The following is an 18,533-nucleotide window of genomic DNA, read 5'->3' as shown; positions in this document are numbered from 1 at the left end:
ACAGCCCCCCAATTTTTTTTTTCTCATTCTGTTTCTCATTGTTGAGGTTATAACCTATGAAGAAAATTACAGCCTCTCATCTTTATAAGGGGGAGAACTTGCACAATGGGTGGCTGACTGAATACTTTTTTCCCCACTGTATCTGTTGTCTACATTGGATTCCATTACCGTAGATTCCTACCTCCAAGTCATGTTTTTTCACTAAGCTTTCCTTACCATAGAAAGTTAGGTAGCCAAACACAGCTGTCATCAAGTACATGACAAACATGGCTAAGATGGAGACGTTGGCCACATTCTGCATTCGTCTTGTGGTGGCTCTTCATAGAGAAAAGAGAGGTATAAATAAGTTACATGTATTGTGCGCCGGGTCCTAAAGCAAAAATCAACATCTTAATTGTGAAGTAAAGAAATTATGAAGGCTTTAATGTCTATGACAGTATTCACCAATCTGTGGCTCTCTAGCTCTTGAAAATCTACAACTCCCAGCATGCCCTTACAGTAGCTTTTGGCATTATAGTTTTTAACAGCCTTTGTAATTGTAGTTTTGCAACAACTGGAGAGCCACGGGTCAAGGAGCACTGATCTATGACATCATTGAAGAGTATATATTTTTTAAAACCAAATCTGTGGAATTGTACTTGTAACTCTGGAATACCACAGCACACGGTCCCTTTATACAGAATTCATACCTGCGCAACTCGGTGTATATGGGCAGAACCTCGGGATGGCACACAAAGGCAAACGCAATAATGGGGATGGAGTAAGCGGTCTAGAATAGAGTCAGTTGAATTGTTAGTAGTGGGAAGAACTTTTACAGAGATATGACCATCTGTGTAGAGCTGGATACAGACGTACCTGAGTGTTGATAGTGAATAACTTAGGGGAGCAGCTTTCCTCAGTGGTGTTGTAGCCATTAGTGTACATGTGATCTTCTGTATGTGTTGCATTCAGAGGACATGCTATTACAGATTTCTTGTAGATCACCTGGACAAGGACAAAGTATGTCAACACAGATGAGGACATGGGAATACAAGAATAACCCACTGAGGCCTTTACTGCATAACATCAGTCAGTTGTAATCAGTTACAAGGCCCTGGATACACGGAATGATACTCTATAATAGACAAGTGGTGAAGATGTATGTACACGCTACCGAAAAGCCACCCAGAGAATGGCTCCAATAGAATTCAGCTGCACTTTGCACACTGCTAAATCACTGCTGCAGAAATTCAATTTCCAGACTTAGCTTAAAGAATGAACGTGTTATACAGAATACCACATGGACTGTATTGCCATTAATTGGGACGGCGCAGACACGATTCTTTTGGCGGCGCCTGCTACACAGAATGTCCACATGTAATTTATAAGAGCTGATACTCCATAATGTGCGCACACTCTGCACAATTTCTGCACTGAATTCTGCATGAATGTATTGCCCATTCACTTCAATGGAATTCCTGCTGTGGAAATTCTGCTGTGTGAATAGGGCAGCAGAATCCCATTGAAGTGTATTGGTCATAAATTCATGCTGAATTTTCATGCGGAATTCCATGCTGAAATTCTGGCGTGTGAACATAGCCTAATTGTTCTTTTTCTCTGCAGCGCCACCACTGGCAAAACAAAGTATTACCATGAAATCAGTGGGCTGTCTATGTAATGCAAGGACTTGACGAGTCCTACAGAGGGAGCAAGACACTATAGATGTTCTTCAGGGTATCTGGAAAGGGGTTTTCTAAATTAGACAACTTTTTTTAAAGGGTGAATCAAAAATCAGGAACAGCAATAAAATCTTTAACACTTAAAGGGGTTTTCTAGGCAAAAATGATAGAAGGCCAGATTTATATAGAAAACAGGGTGGTGAGCAGTTGGCGCCATTCATGGCATAGTGGCCAAGACTGGTTACTGCAGCTCCACTCCTGTACAGAAAACCACTAAATTAGTGCTGCAGCGGCTGCAGCCCCTTCATTCTCAGTATCGCTCAGACCCCCCACTAATCATACAGTGATTTCATGTCATATCACTATAACTTCACTTTAAGAACCCCTTTATGATATTTAGATTAAAAGGGGGCTTGTCCTGACTTTTGATACATTTTACATAGAAGTGGTCGTCACTTGGTGGTTGCGTGGATCTGCAGATTTGGTGCACGCTGGAGTTTGTAGTTTCACAGTTGAAGAACCATATGCAAAATTTGAGCTTTATGTTTATAATACAGAAAACCTATAAAGTGTTATTATTATATGGAGAGTGCCATCTTTTGGCCAACACTGATAATGCAATCTTCTGGCTCAACCATGCAGGAGGCACTTAGGGGGGAGAAGGTTGGTTGGGCAGCGTAGGTTAGATCCAGGATTGGTTATGGCTATTCTGTGTTGTCTTGGTTAGGATTTGCATGCAAAAAAGTCTGAAACCTGGAAATGTCTCCTACAACTTACCGCACAAAGGAAAAACACCATACAACTGAGAGAGAATCCGCTTGTGTAACCCAAATAACCTAATATGGAGACAAGAAAGATGAAATCTAATAGATATGTAGACATGATCACACACAGCTACAACATGCAGTGTCCTATATAGGTGGCCATTACATGATCAGGCTGGTCATGCTTTACTCTAGTGATCTGTAACCAATGGCTCTTCAGCACTTGCAATACTACTACTCCCAGCATTTTTGACATGCCATGTTGGGAGTTGCAGTTTTGCCACAGGTTAAAAAAAAGGCTGTTCTACACATTAGAACAACCTGAGAATCCAGAATATACATCCTTCCCAGACGTGATCAATGGCTTTAGGTCTTACCCAGATGTTTCATGAGTGCGAGAGGAAGAATGATGAGGATACTGACAATGATGATGAGGAAGTTACCATTGAAATACCAGTCCCTGCAGAGAAGAAGACACTCAGACGTCGAGAACATATGATGGGGTGATGACATTTACCGCGGTGAACACTCACACCCATAGTGCACATACACATGGACAATCTTTCTAGGCTTACCCAGTCGGTTCGTGCAGTCCCAGGAAGGCTTGAATCACAAGGGGAAGCTCATATTTGACAATATATAAATAACTGGACATTGCTGCAAAAAGAAAAGAAAGAAAACACAAAAAGATTGGACTACTTTTTTGTATATCCTGCTCTGACACCAGAAGAATGCCCCATGTAAGGAATGAATTGCCATACATTTCAAGGGTCCCATTGTTTTACAACAGAAAAGTTCATTAACATTGTGATCAGTTCAACAAGGGACTTGGCATTGAGGTCAACCAAAACAGGTATGAGGAAGGAGTTCCCATACTCAGAAAGGGCATTGACCAAAGCTGAACATGACGATAGTCTGTGTCTTATAAAAGAAATGTATACTGATAGCATATTGTAATCTAACTTTCTTACCCATAAAATCATAGAGAGGCGGAATCTAAAAGGAAAATCAGGAGTATAGAGAAGGAACAGTGAGAGTTCACATAATGGGAATATAAAATGGCGTGAGCTTAAAGTGAACCTTTCACCAATTATTTCCCTGTAAAAAAACTTTAGTTTACAGGTACCCCAAGACAATGCTTGGAATAGCTTCCTTGATTTCATATATATATATATATATATATATATATATATATATATATATATAGCAGACATTTCCTCATCTGTGGCTTTCCAGCTTGCCATAACACTACAACCCTACCGTGTGTCCTTTTACACTGGAAACTGGAGTTCTGCAACAGCTATACAACCCATTGGGATAGGGGGCAGATTCAGAGCGGTCTAGAGCCACATGGGTCTGGCAGTAGCTTATCTTCCTATCCCCACTAAGGCCGGGTTCACAGTACAGATTTTTCGTAAACCCATTCACACTGTGGAATTTTATGGCCAGAATTTCCAACAGAAAACGTAACACTGAACTTGCTTAATGTTCTGGCGAAATCTGCTCTGCAGACACTGCCGTTTATGGGGATGGCAATGTCTGTGCGGTCCTGATTCAGTCAGCGCTGGCTGCACTCAGAAGCCCTGGTTGGATGTTTTCCATCTGGAGCTTCGCAAGTGTAACCCCCCCCCCCCTTTAAGTGTATGTTCACACAGTGGAATGTCAGTGTGGAATTCCGCAGGAATATTCCACGTGGACATTCCGCTGCAGCAGAGTCCCATACATTTTAATGGGATTCTGCTGCACTGTGCACATGGTGGAATTTCCGGAAATTCACGATTCCGGCGTCCGCAAAAAAAAATAGACTTGTCTATTCTTTTTTGCTGATTTTTTTCTGGAGATGCATTGCTGATTATGAGACGGCGCATTCTGAGAGGTCCTAGCGCCAGCCGTTTTTTTTCTTCAAATGTCCACACGTAGTTTCTGTCCAAACATTCCGCACATTTTACGCCGTGGGAACATGGCCTTAGAACGTGTGTGCTTAGCCAAACCATTTATCATGTGACTAGAAGGTCAGGAGCTGTTGGCTGACCGCTTTATAAAAGTAAAGGGTCAGCTTAAGTAAATTTGTATCAGTAGCAGAAACTAATTTTATTTCCCAAGTAGAATAATGAATCCATATTCCACCATCCATTTTCTGCAAGTAATCATCAGAAACAGAGAAGAGGGACAACATATACTCACCGCCCACATTGTGGATGGTTATGATTAGTCCTGCTAGAATTTTTCCCACCGATCCAAATGCTCTTTGCCCTAGCTGTTCATAGGCTCGGATACCTGTCCAGGAGAACAAAACCAATGAGTAGCAGTCTTTGCCCTCCTTCCGTCATCCCTTACATTTGTGATGACAACTGAATGATCGCCCAAGCTCTTTTAATAAACTTTCGTTATCCCTTACATTATACAGCAGGAGGCAGCAGTGAGCACATAAGAAAGCTCCTCCCACAATAAAGGAAATAGGAAATATGTGCTTTATCCTCAGGCTTGATGACGTTCAAAATAATAAATTAAAGAAAATGGTATTCAGTAAAAAAAAAATAAAAAAAATTAAAGGCTTCTTTATTGATCATGTTGATCAGTCAGGATACATGCAGGGGAGGATGGAATGGACGCGGGGGTACAGGGAACGGCGACGGACCGTTTACGCGCCGGAGCGCTTCGTCAGGCCGGTGCTAGCACCGGCCTGACAAAGCGCTCCAGCGCGTAAACGGTCCGTCGCTGTTCCCTGGACCCCCGCATCCATTCCATCCTCCCCTGCATGTGTCCTGACTGATCAACATGATCAATAAAGAAGCCTTTTACTGACCTGGTGAGTGCTCCGCTATCTTCTTTTCATTTGATAACTTTAAAATGTAATGCTGGTTGTGGGAAGGGTTAATGAAATACATATGGACTAGATGTATGTATTTTGGCTTTTTGTTATAAGAATAGGAGTTTGGTAGGAACCAGCCCCAACAAACTTCAGAAAAAAGTTCACTTACCTACAACTGCAGAACACTTAAGGAGAAGATGGATGGAGTAAGCAGACAAGAGCGCAATGGATAACAGAAGGATCCTATAAAGTAGATTAAAAGCACATCCTGTAATAACATCACTGTAATAAGGTGAAGACAAAGTATCCAGGCTCTGAAGTGTTTATTTGTGCATGTATGTTGGGCTGTCTCTCTCTCTCTTATATATATATCATGCAGTCTCTGTTTTATTATGCCACTTATAAATCTGCATAATAATTCAAAGTCTGTGGATGAGTTTATTAGACCTAATCAAGTGAAACCTCTCAGAAAGACCGCCTCTATGAGATCATGGTTTTACTCTATACATTACACACGTAAATCTGCTGTGCAACATGCACAGTGTATACACCCTGTGTGAACATAGCTTTAATGGGCCCCTTCCCTATTGGATCCCTGTGCAGGTCCATAGGTTGCACATACCGTATATACTCGAGTATAAGCCGACCCGAATATAAACCGAGGCCCCTAATTTCACCCCAAAAACCCAGAAAAAAAAAAAAAAAAAATTGACTCGACTATAAGCCTAGGGTGGGAAATACATCATCACCCTGTCATCATCCCCCCCCCCCACTGTCATCATCCCCCTCGTCATCATCCCCCCCTTCATCATCACCGCCTATCAATCCCTTGGGCCTTTGTCATCATCCAGACCCCCCTTTTAGTTTTCTAGTCACCTCCCCTCGGTGAAGGGTGCTGGGAGATGTAGTTTGGCAACATCTGGAGGTCTGCAGGTTGAAGACCACTGAGAAGGGATTGACAGGCGGAGAGTTCACTCAAGTGTAAGCCGAGGGGGGTGTTTTCAGCACGAAAAATCGTGCTGAAAAACTCAGCTTATACTCAAGTATATATGGTAACTTATCTCTGCTATACATAGGCCTTGCAGGTCAGTTTTATATTTCTATGATATACAGAAGACTTATATATACATTATATTAGACTTGTACATGTAAAGTAGGTAGACTATATATCATTATTGCAGAAAGGTTGTGTTTGTTGAGTAGACTGTATTTATGAGTAGAAGATAGGCCTTACATCCGTATAGCAGGCTGGCTGTATATCTGTACAGTTGACGGGAGGTATATTTATACATTTTATTGGTCCTATGTCTGTATAAGAGGCAGGTTATATATCTGTATAGTGAGTGGCTGTGTGCAGTGACTGTGGGAATGTGAGCCTGCAATATATCTGGAAGCAGCTGCTTACAGTCATTGCAGAAGCTGTTCATGGAAAGGACTTTCCCAAACTGATAGCAAGCTGGACTGGAGCCAGGAGACCGCGCACAGTCAGAGGGAGCAGATACTTACACAAAAAGAATGATCCCTGTGTTAGACATAGCAAAGGCAAGGCCCAGGATTCCACTGCCCATGATGGCATTGCTCAGGTTAAACACTGACATCCCAAAAGACGTCTTTCCTTCAAACTGTGGAAGAAACAGCACAGGACTTGAGGCGCCTTATAATGACTGCAGTAAATTTGTATACATACATTTAATAGTTACAGAAGGCTCATACATAGCTCATGGTACACGGAGGTCTGGAATAAGGTCATTATATAGACCAGGTTTTTACAGCAATCGTTAATGTAAACCTCCCAATGATGTATCTGTGTCTGTCATGTGTCTTTGTAGCCTACGATTTCATGGCTAAAGAACATTTCCCCTAAAACCAACTCTTAGCCTTGTTCTCCCAAAGGGGTACTCCGGTGGAAAACTTTTTATTTATTTATTTATTTATTTTTATTTTTTTAAATCTACTGGTGCCAGAAAGTTAAACCGATTTGTAAATTACTTCTATTAAAAAAATCTTAATCCGTCCAGTACTTATTAGCTGCTGAATACTACAGAGGAAATTATTTTCTTTTTGGAACACAGTGCTCTCTGCTGACATCACGAGCACAGTGCTCTCTGCTGACATCTCTGTCCATTTTAGGAACTGTCCAGAGCAGCATATGTTTTGCTATGGGGATTTTCTCCTACTCTGGACAGTTCTTAAAATGGAAAGGGATGTCAGCAGAGAGCACTGTGCTCGTGAGCTCTGTGTTCCAAAAAGAAAATGATTTCCTCTGTAGTATTCAGCAGCTAATAAGTACTGGAAGGTTTAAGATTATTTAATAGAAGTAATTTACAAATCTGTTTAACTTTCTGGCACCAGTTGATTTAAAAATGTAACAGCAAAAGCCACTCGACATTGTGAGGACCCTGCAAACACCTCCCTAAGTTTTAGCATTTTAGACCCCTATGGCATGGAAAGTGAGATATTGGGGCCTATTGCGTTCTGATTTTCTATGGCGTCAACTTTTAACCCTATACATCTTAACTTAAGCCTTGCAGCGGGAATAAGAAACTATAGACAACGCTGATTAGTCTCCTTTACTGCCTACGGTTCAGAAAAGGTACAAGACGACACGGCGGCTTTACAGCTTTATCTTTGGTTGCCTAGAGACAAGCCGAGCCGAGCTATAACAAAATGATATAAGGCATCGTTCTTTTCTTAATGATGTTGAAGGTAACACACAGAGAACCTCAATAGCTAAAGAAAACAGCCATGGAGAAATGACAATACGTTTATGAGCAAAGTCTCCGAGGTTTCTGCACTGGAGCAGCTAGAAAAATGCCATTCAGCGGCTGTAAAATGTTATTTCTATTACAGAGTAGTTTTCCTTTATCAAGACTGTTATCGCTCATCTACTCATGCCAAGTCCTCAGCGGACGGGATTGGAATTGGTTGCAGTCAAAACTTTTAGCGTCGGGAAATAACAGAAGCCAAAGCTTCCTATGGAAGAGACAAAAAAAAAATAAAAATATGGGAACTAGAAAGCTGGAGGCTTTGATCTCCTCATCTGCCCCAGAATAAGCAATGTCACCATACAACTGAAAGAGTGATCCCGAAGGGTTATGTTCACCAGCGGTCTCCAAAATGTGGACCTCCAGATGTTGCAAAACTACAACTCCCAGCATGCTCGGATAGCCAACGGCTATCCAAGCATGCTGGGAGTTGTAGTTTTACAACATCTGGAGGTGTATACACTGTGTATCCCAATTAAAGGGGTATTCCAGGGATTTTTTTTATTTGACTATGCTGCAGGGGCTGTAAAGTTAGGCTGCATTCACACTATAAAATTCATCCGTTTTTAAAGATCCATTTGATGTTCCGTTATGAAAACCCTGAAAATCAGCCATTAAACGTCCGTTAGAAAATCCCATTATAGTCTATGGGATTTGTACATTATCCGTTTTAATCCGTTATAGTTCGTTATGAATAACGGACGTTACTTTGTGACAGAAGATAGTAACGGGAGAAATAGAGCATGCACTATTTCTTCCGTTCATTCTCCCGTCACAAAGTAACGTCCGTTTTTAATAACGGACTATAATGGATTAAAACGGATAATGTAAAAATCCCATAGACTATAATGGGATTTTCTAACGGACGTATGGGATTTTCTAAAGGATGTTTAATGGCCGATTTTCAGGGTTTTCATAACAGAACATCAAACGGATCTTTAAAACGGATGAAATTTATAGTGTGAAAGCAGCCTTAGTGTAGTTCATAAAGTGTCTGTACCTGTGTGTGACGGTTTCCTCACAATTCTTATGTGATTTTCACCCTTCACCCTAGACATTACATCACTAGTCAGCTGATGACAGGGAGCCTGTCCGTTTCAATGGGTGGAGTGCTTGCTTGGTGGGAGAGAGATCAATCTGCAACTAATGCAACAGCTGTAGGCACCCTGATTGAAAACCACAGGTCTTTTGAATGGATGCAGCTCATTTATGTTTCAATGGGTGGGGTGGCTGATGTGTGGGAAGGAGGAAAATGGAATTATGGGATTTGTAGTTAAAAAAGAAAAACTCAAACAGGAAATACCAGTTCACAAAAAGCTAGCCACAGTGTTATGCTAATCTCACAACATAGCCATTTAGCCCCAAGACAAGCGCAGATCCTTCCTAAGCATGTCCATTACTGTCTGCCAGGTACGTACTAAAATCACCTTATGGTGGAGAACCCCTTTAGATTCCTAAGTGTGCCATAAAAACTCATGTTGGATTGACTGCCATCACATTATAAGACTATTTTAGGTGACCTCCAAAAATTTTAGCACAAATATATAATTTCTTTAATTTCATACAATGTTCTCAAAACACCAAGGATTCAGACATATATTTCAGGCATGATTTTAGCAGGTATGTTGGTATGTTATCATCCAGGTTAAAGGGGTACTCCGGCGCTTAGACATCTTATCCCCTATCCAAAGGATAGGGGATAAGATGCCTGATCACGGGGGTCCCACCGCTGGGGACCCCCGTGATCTTGCACGCAGCACACCAGCTGTCACGCCCCCTCCCATAGGCTTGCATTGAGGTGCAGAGCGTGACGTCACACGGGGGCGGAGGCGTGACGTCACATGCCGCCTGCCCCCTGGTCGCCAGTAATCCGACCCGGAGAAAATATGCTCCGGGGACTGATTTTAACTGGGGTGCTGCTGTGTGCAAGATCACGGGGATCCCCAGCGGCGGGACCCCCACGATCAGGCATCTTATCCCCTATCCTTTCAATAGGGGATAAGATATCTAAGCGCTGGAGTACCCCTTTAATGGATAGCTTGTAGCCGATTGTAGACATTGGATTTGACAAAAGCATCTACTGAGCAATGGGTTAGACTGAATAGTTTGTACATCTTTGGTTATTCTTGGGCTTTCTGAATTATGGCAAATGCTTGTAACATTGAGAATTAGAGGAAGACGTAAAAGTCAGGCTGTCACTCGCCATCAATAGTCCATAATAGTCTGCTATATGTACCAGGGTAGTTACAAATATCAGGAATGCTATCTCTGGGCAGTTTCAGATTTTTGGCAGGACCCTTTTTTTCAAGGATAACAACTTGTTAGTTATATTCTTTTCCAAATCGGTAGGCCTCTACAGAGTTTATTTCTAGGATGCTTCACCAAGCAATGTCTAATAGACAAAGGTATCACTAAACAAATGTAATAAAAGACTTTAAGGGGTACTCCGGTGGAAAACACATATGTATATATATATATATATATATATATATATATATATATATACCGTATATATATATTTTTTTTAAATGAACTGGTGCCAGAAAGTTAAACAGATTTGTAAATTACTTCTATTAAAAAATCTTTACCCTTCCGGTACTTTTAAGCAGCTGTATGCTAAAGAGGAAATTATTTTCTTTTTTAATTTCTTTTTGTTTTGTCCACAGTGCTCTCTGCTGACACCTGATGCCCATATCAGGAACTGTCGAGAGCAGCATAGGTTTGCTATGGGGATTTTCTCCTGCTCTGGACAGTTCCTGATATGGGCATCAGGTGTCAGCAGAGAGCACTGTGGACAAGACAAAAAAGAAATTAAAAAAGAAAATAATTTTCTCTGTAGCATACAGCTCTTAAAAAGTACTGGAAGGGTGAAGATTTTTTAAAAGAAGTAATTTACAAATCTGTTTAACTTTTTGGCACCAGTTGATAAAAAAAATAAATAAAAATGTTTTCCACCAGAGTACCCCTTTAAAGGGGTACAACTGGTGCCAGAAAGTTATACAGATTTGTAAATGACTTTTGTTTAAAAATCTTAATCCTTCCAGTACTTATCAGCTGCGGTATGCTCCAGAAGAAGTTGTGTAGTTCTTTTCTGTCTGACCACTGTGCTCTCTGCTGCCTTCTCTGCCCATGTCAGGAACTGTCCAGAACAGGAGAAATTAGCTATGGGGATTTGCTCCTACTTCTGATATGGACAGAGGTGGCAGCAGAGAGCACTGCAGTCAGACTGGAAAGAACAACTTTCTCTAGAGCATACAGCAGCTGATAAGTAACCCTATAAGGATTTTTATCTGGGACCTGATCAGTGATGGCTCTTCAAACCTTCACCTATACCAGGCACAGCTACTAAAGTACAAGGCTACAGCTGGGAAAACATAAGGGGGAAATGGCACTTCACCCCCTTCAAATAGCTGAATATAAAGGAGAGAGAGCTGAGAGTGCACACCCCCACCAATTTAATAATGTTGACCTATCCTAAGGATAGGCTATTCATTTAGTCTCAGAAAACCCCTCTGTGTTCAAGGAATTTTTTTTTTACATTTTTTTAATACAAGAAATACAACAAATAAAATCCATAGTACATAGGAAATGTAAAGTTATATTCCAAAGAGAAAAAGGAGTCCAAACGTATAAAACAGGTAAATCTAACAGATGATCGTCTTATTGCCCACCATGTCGACAGTCCATACCAATTAGTATAGGTCAGCAAAAATAAAACAGAATACTAGGGAATAGAGAGAGAGACTCGGTAATGTCCCATATACATGGATAATTCAGGTAAACGTGACAAGGTAAGACCCAATGTTCCCGGGATTGCAAACAAGGCCAGAAAACCCTTCTAATATGAAAGCAGGATTATTGAAAAGTTCATTTTTTTTTTTTTTTTTTTACTGTATATAGATTGTATTTTCCATCAAGAACGTACGGTCTTCATCTTTACTTTGTAATGACTTAGTTATAAAGTTTACTATATTTTCATTGAGCATCTTAAAGTATTTGATGAGAAACTTTGATGGCATATCCTATGTATATGACATGGATGGCTGATGAGATTTGCACCTCTGGATATCCCACATTTAGTTGTAGATGATGGCTGGTGGCTGCTGCAAGGAAGGGTAGATGAAAGGAAGTGCCACTGATACAGATCTTTTTGACTTGAATGATATAATGTAGTTTGATTAGTCTGAACCACTATTTTTTAAAGTCTTCAGATCCTTTCGGACAATTGAAGAAAAGTGAATAGCAAAGGAAAAAGGACACCATATGCAGCCTGTTGCTTTAAAGTGAGTATTCCCATCTTAATATGCCATTACTTTATACTGTAAAATGGAAAGACCCTATTAAAACATATCATAGACAACAAATGTATCATCTTATGTTGAGATTGTTTAGAAGATCTCAGACCTCTATATAGAAGTCTTTGCTGACGTTCTTTGACTTCTGACACGCATGTGAAATCATATCATGCTTTCTGGCGAAGTTGTGAAAATATATTTCATTGCCAGATTTCATAGTATACTGAATAAGGTTACTAATGATACTTACATATATTAAATGCATTCTTTATTTATATATTAAATGCATTCTTTATTTATATATTAAATGCATTCTTTATTTAAAATTAAAAGACAACTTGTTGTCTTTCTCAAATATCTTGGCTGTTTAGCTAAAAACAGAATTTGCTGTTCCCAATGTCAAGCTTTTTGTTTACTTAAAACATAGATGCAGAAAATTGCCAGTATAAAGTGACCTCATTTAAATGGTACCTGTCACCATCAATGAAATTCAATATATTTTAGAGATTAGCCTATTTGAATTACGGTACTTTTCTAATATACTCCTTAATAAAATGTTGTAACTTTATGTTAAATTAACTCCTAAAAGTGTGTCCACCAGGGGTCCTCTTTCTGGTCCTGCCTGCAGTCCTGCTAGCAGATGGTCTCCTGCAGCAGAGACCAAAGTTAGGAGATGCAGGTGGGACCTCAGCTCAGCATTGTGTATAGAGCCAAAGGTTGTCCAGGCATGCTCGGAGTTGTAGTCTTGCAACAGCTGGAGCACCCTAGTTGGGAAACATTGCTGTAAAGTCATGCTTTCAGTGCACAGTGCTGAATATTTCTGCTCCTTTTGCAGCTGCTGGGCAGGGCTGACACACTGTAGAATTCCGTGCACAGAGCTGAAAGGGGGGGGGGTGCAGTCTCAGCCAATCACAGCCCATCACACACTAAACTGCTCTAGGCTGTGTTCAGATCAGCATAGCAGAGTAAGGGAGGAAGTTCTCCCCTGTACGGCTTCAGATGATGTAATGCCTGGTGGGAAGCTGGCTGAGACAGAGCAGAATATACAGCTCAATATCAAGGTAGAAAACTACAAAATAATAAAAATAAAGGCCGGGGGTTGTTTATGATGATGAAGTGGGAGGGTTAAAAAGTTTATCAAGATCATGACAGGTAATCTTTTATAAAGAAGTCAATACTCACATCAGTAAACTGGGTTTTCTGACTCGATACATGTTGCAGGAATCCCTCCTGCTCCTGGCTGACTGGTTCATCTGCCTCATATCTGCAATAAAACATATATAGATGGCTAATCACATGAAGAACACCTGTCCTCTCACCACCATCTACCTGAGGCACAATGAAATGTGCTACTGTTTGTCACAAGGCAGAATCCAAAATGTAAAATTCAAGATGACACCTTTGAAAATACTAGAGCACATAATGGGTACAGCCATTGGTCTAATCCAGTGTTTCCCAACCAGGGGGCCTCCAGTTGTTCAACCCTAATATTCTCAGCATGCCCTGACCTTAGCTATCCGGGCATGCTGGGAGTTGTATTTTGCAACAGCTGGAGGCCCCCTGATTTGGAAACACTGGTCTAATTATATGAGATCAAGTCTTCTCTTACCCCTCCTCTAGCGTTACTCTGTCTGTGTTCAAGCTTTCCGAAACACTTCCGTTCAACATAAGAGAATCTTCACCATCCGCCAATTTCTCCATTTCCATACTGAACACCCGACACCTTTATTAATGAACTGATGACACAAAGGACGATTCGTGTTGAGATGGTATGGAGCAGTGATCCTACCGAGGTGACAGAAGGAATCTTTAATGAGTAAACATGAAGCATTACTTACGCATGTGTTCATACGCTACATTTTTATGTTTCCATGAGCTGTATACTAACTTATCTGTTGGGTCTAATGCAACCAGCCAGGGTGCCTCCAGATGTTGCACAACTACAACTCTCAGCATGCCCGGCTGTCTGGACATGCTGGAGGTTGTAGTTTTGCTACAGCTGGAGGCACACTAGTTGGGAATCACTGGTTTAATGTTTAGTGACAAATATATTTTGGGTTATAAGCACAATCCAACATTGACTTAACAAATGTAAAAATCTAAAATGTGTTGGCTTTATTATTGTGGCGATTTTACCTATTTATCTATTTTATTATGAATTTTTACACTAATTTTTAATTTGTCGCAAGATTTGTCACAGTTGCTGTCCAGAGACATTTATTTCATTGCAGCTTTTCATTTTGTAGCTATGCCATCATCTGGTTAACTTTTTGCAGTAGTCATGAATTTATCATGTGCGATTTGCCGCAAAGCCCTCAATGTGTATACTAGCACCATATTTATCACTTGACATGGAACCATTTAAGCAATTTGGTGCACATTACCACCACACAAAATACAAAGGGTAGGACCATACGTAGCATATAAATATACACTCCTCAAAAAAATAAAGGGAACACTTAAACAACACAATGTAACTCCAAGTCAATGGCACTTCTGTGAAATCACACTGTCCACTCAGGAAGCAACATTGATTGACAATCAATTTCACATGCTGTTGTGCAAATGGAACAGACAACAGGTGGAAATAATAGGCAATTAGCAAGGCACCCCCAATACAGGAGTGGTTCTGCAGGAGGTGACCACAGACCACTTCTCAGTTCCTATGCTTCCTGGCTGAGGTTTTGGTCACTTTTGAATGCTGGCAGTGCTTTCACTCTAGTGGTAGCTTGATACGCAGTCTACAACCCACACAAGGGGCTCAGGTAGTGCAGCTCCTCCAGGATGGCACATCAATGCGAGCTGTGGCAAGAAGATTTGCTGTGTCTGTCAGCGTAGTGTCCAGAACATGGAGACGCTACCAGGAGACAGGCCAGTACATCAGGAGATGTGGAGGATCCTTAGGAGGGCAACAACCCAGCACCAGGACCGCTACCTCCGCCTTTGTGCAAGGAGGAGCAGGAGGAGTACTGCCAGAGCCCTGCAAAATGATCTCCAGCAGGCCACAAATGTGCATGCGTCCACTCAAACGGCCAGAAACAGACTCCATGGGGGTGGTATGAGGGCCCGACGTCCACAGGTGGGGGTTATGCTTACAGCCCAACACCGTGCAGGACGTTTGGCATTTGCCAGAGAACACCAAGATTGGCAAATTTGCCACTGGCGCTCTGTGCTCTTTACAGATGAAAGCAGGTTCACACTGAGCACATGTGACAGATGTGACAGAGTCTGGAGATGCCGGGGAGAACGTTCTGCTGCCAGCAACATCCTCCAGCATGACCGGTTTGGTGGTGGGTAAGTAATAGTGCGGGGTGGCATTTCTTTGGGGGGCCGCACAGCCCTCCATGTGCTTGCCAGAGGTAGCCTGACTGCCATTAGGTACCGAGATGAGGTCCTCTGACCCCTTGTGAGACCATTTGCTGGTGCGCTTGGCTCTGGGTTCCTCCTAATACAAGACAATGCTAGACCTCATGTGGCTGGAGTGTGTCAGCAGTTCCTGCAAGACAAAGGCATTGATGCTATGGACTGGCCCACCTGTTCCCCAGACCTGAATCCAATTGAGCACATCTGGAACATCATGTTGTTGCACCACAGACTGTCCAGGAGTTGGCGGATGCTTTAGTCCAGGTCTGGGAGGATATCCCTCAGGAGACCATCCTCCACCTCATCAGGATCATGCCCAGGCGTTGTAGGGAGGTCATACGGGCACGTGGAGGCCACACACACTACTGAGCCTCATTGTGACTTGTCTTAAGGACATTACATCAAAGTTGGATCAGCCTGTAGTGGGATTTTCCATTTTGATATCCATAAATTTGATTTCCATTGATCATTTTTGTGAGATTTTGTTGTCAGCACATTCATTTTTATGAGATTTTGTTGTCAGCACAAGTGTTATCTTAGTGTTCCCTTTATTTTGTTGAGCAGTGTATATAAGTTCCACTGCACAGCAGGAAAACCCTGCGTATACCTACATATCTGCGGCAGCCCTGTGTGTGCGGTAAAGTTTGCAGACTGGGCTGCGTGTCACAGACAAGTCTACAAGCTAGCCCCGCCTCCAAACCCTACTGCAAACACAGGGCTGTCGCAGGTAGCCCTGTGTGTCTGCTCATAAGAGAAGATTTTGCGCATCATGAAATACGCTCCGTATACGTTAGGGGTGACCCTACCCTAATGTGTAAAACCATACCCTTGATAAATTCCCCCACATAAGTAAGGTGAATATAAATCCCTAATAAGATCTGTCACTGGCAATAAACCTGCTTGATCTCCACTGAAAAGTAAGTAAGAGAAACTGGATTTTACTTCCTTTACTTTAAAGGGGTACATAAGCAGATTTGTAAATTACTTATATATAAAAATCTTAATCTTTCCAGTACATATCAGCTGCTGTATGCTCCAGAGGAAGTTCTTTTCTTTTTTAATTTCTTTCCAGTCTGACCACAGTGCTCTCTGCTGACACCTCTGTCCATGTCAGGAACTGTCCAGAGCAGGAGAAAATCCCCATAGCAAACCCATACTGCTCTGGACAGTTCCTGACATGGACAGAGGTGTCAGCAGAGAGCACTGTGGTCAGGCAGGAAATAAATTCAAAAATAAAAGAACTTCCGGTGGAGCATACAGCAGTTGATAAGTACTGGAAGGATTAATATTTTTATATAGAAGTAATTTACAGATCTGTTTAACTCTCTGGCCCCAGTTGATTTAAAAAAAATATTTTCCATTGGAGTACCCCTTTAAGCATTACATTTTGGGCATGATGAGAGTTGTAGTTTGGCGACACCTGGAGCAAACGATGGTGTGCCGTGTTGTTAACTAGTGTTAAAAGATAGCCTTCCTGTGAGAGTTACTGAACTCCATGTTCTTCTTCAGTGTTGTGCAGGTGTCTGGGAGGACGGAGTTGCTATATACGGTTACACTTCTAAAAATACACGCCTGCATCGATGCAAGGACTTTTTAACCAGAAGTTAAACAACACGATAGCAAAGCAGATATGAATCCCATGACTGCTGCTCAACGTGTCATTTATATAATAATTTGCTTCAAGTTCTGTAAGCAGCCTTATACACAGAACTCTAGAAAAAAGTTGAATGAGACCGTCTGTGTTCTCTTTAATAGCGGCCATATTAGCTGCCACGCAGCTTTTTTTTTTTTTATAAACGTGAACAACAACCAGCTGAATGGCATGACATAGAGCAAGAGACACTATGTTTGGATATATAGTTTTCTTTTATTGAATTCTATGTTTTCACATAAAAAAAATTGTGTAGGTGCTGCCAGGACTTGTAAAGAAAACCCGTGAGTCCTGCTGTATCCCCGCCTATACACAGTGATTGATGAGTTTGTATATATGCCAAACTTTCTGTATGGGTGAGGCAGACAGGACTCACAGACACAAATGATTGTTTTCCCTGCTGAATTTGTACATTTGCCCACTGAAATATTATCAGTCTATAATTTTAATAGTCTGTTTATTTGAACAGTAAAAGACAGAATAACAGCAAAAAAAATACAGAAAAAACGCATTTCGAATAAGTTATGAATTGCATTTTACTCAAGTATTGCACAAGCATTTGTCCACCTATCAATCAGCAAGATTTCTATCTCCTAGGTGTTTTTTAAACAGGAAACAAGCTGAGATTAGGAGCACTCACTTAAAGGCAGTCAATCAATCAATCAATCAGATTCCAAACTCTCCACCATGGCCAAGACCAAAGAGCTGTCCAAGGAAGTCGGGGACAAGATTGAATGATTCAGAGGTTCATTGGCAAACTTCAGATGGGCCTGTACATGTGCTTTCTTGAGCAGGGGACTTTGGGATGCTACAGGATTTCAGTCCTTTGTGGTATTCTTGGTCACTATGGTCCCAGCTGCCTTGACATATTTGATAAGGAACCCTCCTGTGTATTTCTGGGCTGATTACTTGCCTCATGATAATTGAAACTCCACAATATAAGATCTTACATAGAGCCCCCGACCGAGGGAGATTGACTGTTATTTTGTGTTTTTTTCCATTGCCAATAATTGCCCCAACTATGGTAAACTTCTCACCAAGTTGTTTGGCGATGGTCTTGTAGCTCATTCCCGCCTTGTGTAGATCTACAATCTTGTCCCTGACATTCCTGGGCAGCTCTTTGGTCTTAGCCATGAGGTTGGATGGCCATTAAGGGAGGACTGTCTTTGAGGTTGTTCATGCATGCCCACGACCTGTGCAGAACCCGGTACTGCCCCAGTGCCTT

At 41.5% G+C, this 18,533-nt stretch overlaps 2 protein-coding genes across 4 annotated transcripts in view; one reads left to right on the top strand and one right to left on the bottom strand.

The window, feature by feature from the left end:
- LOC130291441 (myosin-1B-like) overlaps positions 1 to 18,533 on the top strand; it is a 188,585-nt gene that overhangs the window by 21,981 nt on the left and 148,071 nt on the right. Inside the window, exon 3 of the mRNA XM_056540161.1 lies at positions 12,204 to 12,282. The gene's annotated coding sequence lies outside the window, so the exon portion shown is untranslated. The remainder of the gene's footprint in view (positions 1 to 12,203; positions 12,283 to 18,533) is intronic.
- SLC38A5 (solute carrier family 38 member 5) overlaps positions 1 to 18,533 on the bottom strand; it is a 66,373-nt gene that overhangs the window by 5,308 nt on the left and 42,532 nt on the right. For all 3 annotated transcript variants that reach the window (XM_056538100.1, XM_056538101.1, XM_056538099.1), the window contains exons 3-13: positions 13,904 to 14,079; positions 13,477 to 13,558; positions 6,741 to 6,856; positions 5,404 to 5,477; positions 4,607 to 4,699; positions 2,998 to 3,079; positions 2,800 to 2,882; positions 2,436 to 2,494; positions 856 to 984; positions 690 to 769; positions 217 to 317 (exon numbers count right to left, since the gene is read on the bottom strand). In XM_056538100.1, the coding sequence (XP_056394075.1) occupies positions 217 to 317; positions 690 to 769; positions 856 to 984; positions 2,436 to 2,494; positions 2,800 to 2,882; positions 2,998 to 3,079; positions 4,607 to 4,699; positions 5,404 to 5,477; positions 6,741 to 6,856; positions 13,477 to 13,558; positions 13,904 to 14,001 (997 nt within the window). In that variant the 5' untranslated portion in view covers positions 14,002 to 14,079. The remainder of the gene's footprint in view (positions 1 to 216; positions 318 to 689; positions 770 to 855; positions 985 to 2,435; positions 2,495 to 2,799; positions 2,883 to 2,997; positions 3,080 to 4,606; positions 4,700 to 5,403; positions 5,478 to 6,740; positions 6,857 to 13,476; positions 13,559 to 13,903; positions 14,080 to 18,533) is intronic.

The sequence above is a fragment of the Hyla sarda genome, chromosome 9, assembly GCF_029499605.1.
Source record: "Hyla sarda isolate aHylSar1 chromosome 9, aHylSar1.hap1, whole genome shotgun sequence".
Classification (NCBI taxonomy): Eukaryota; Metazoa; Chordata; class Amphibia; order Anura; family Hylidae; genus Hyla; species Hyla sarda.
This window is presented reverse-complemented; position numbering and strand designations above follow the sequence as displayed.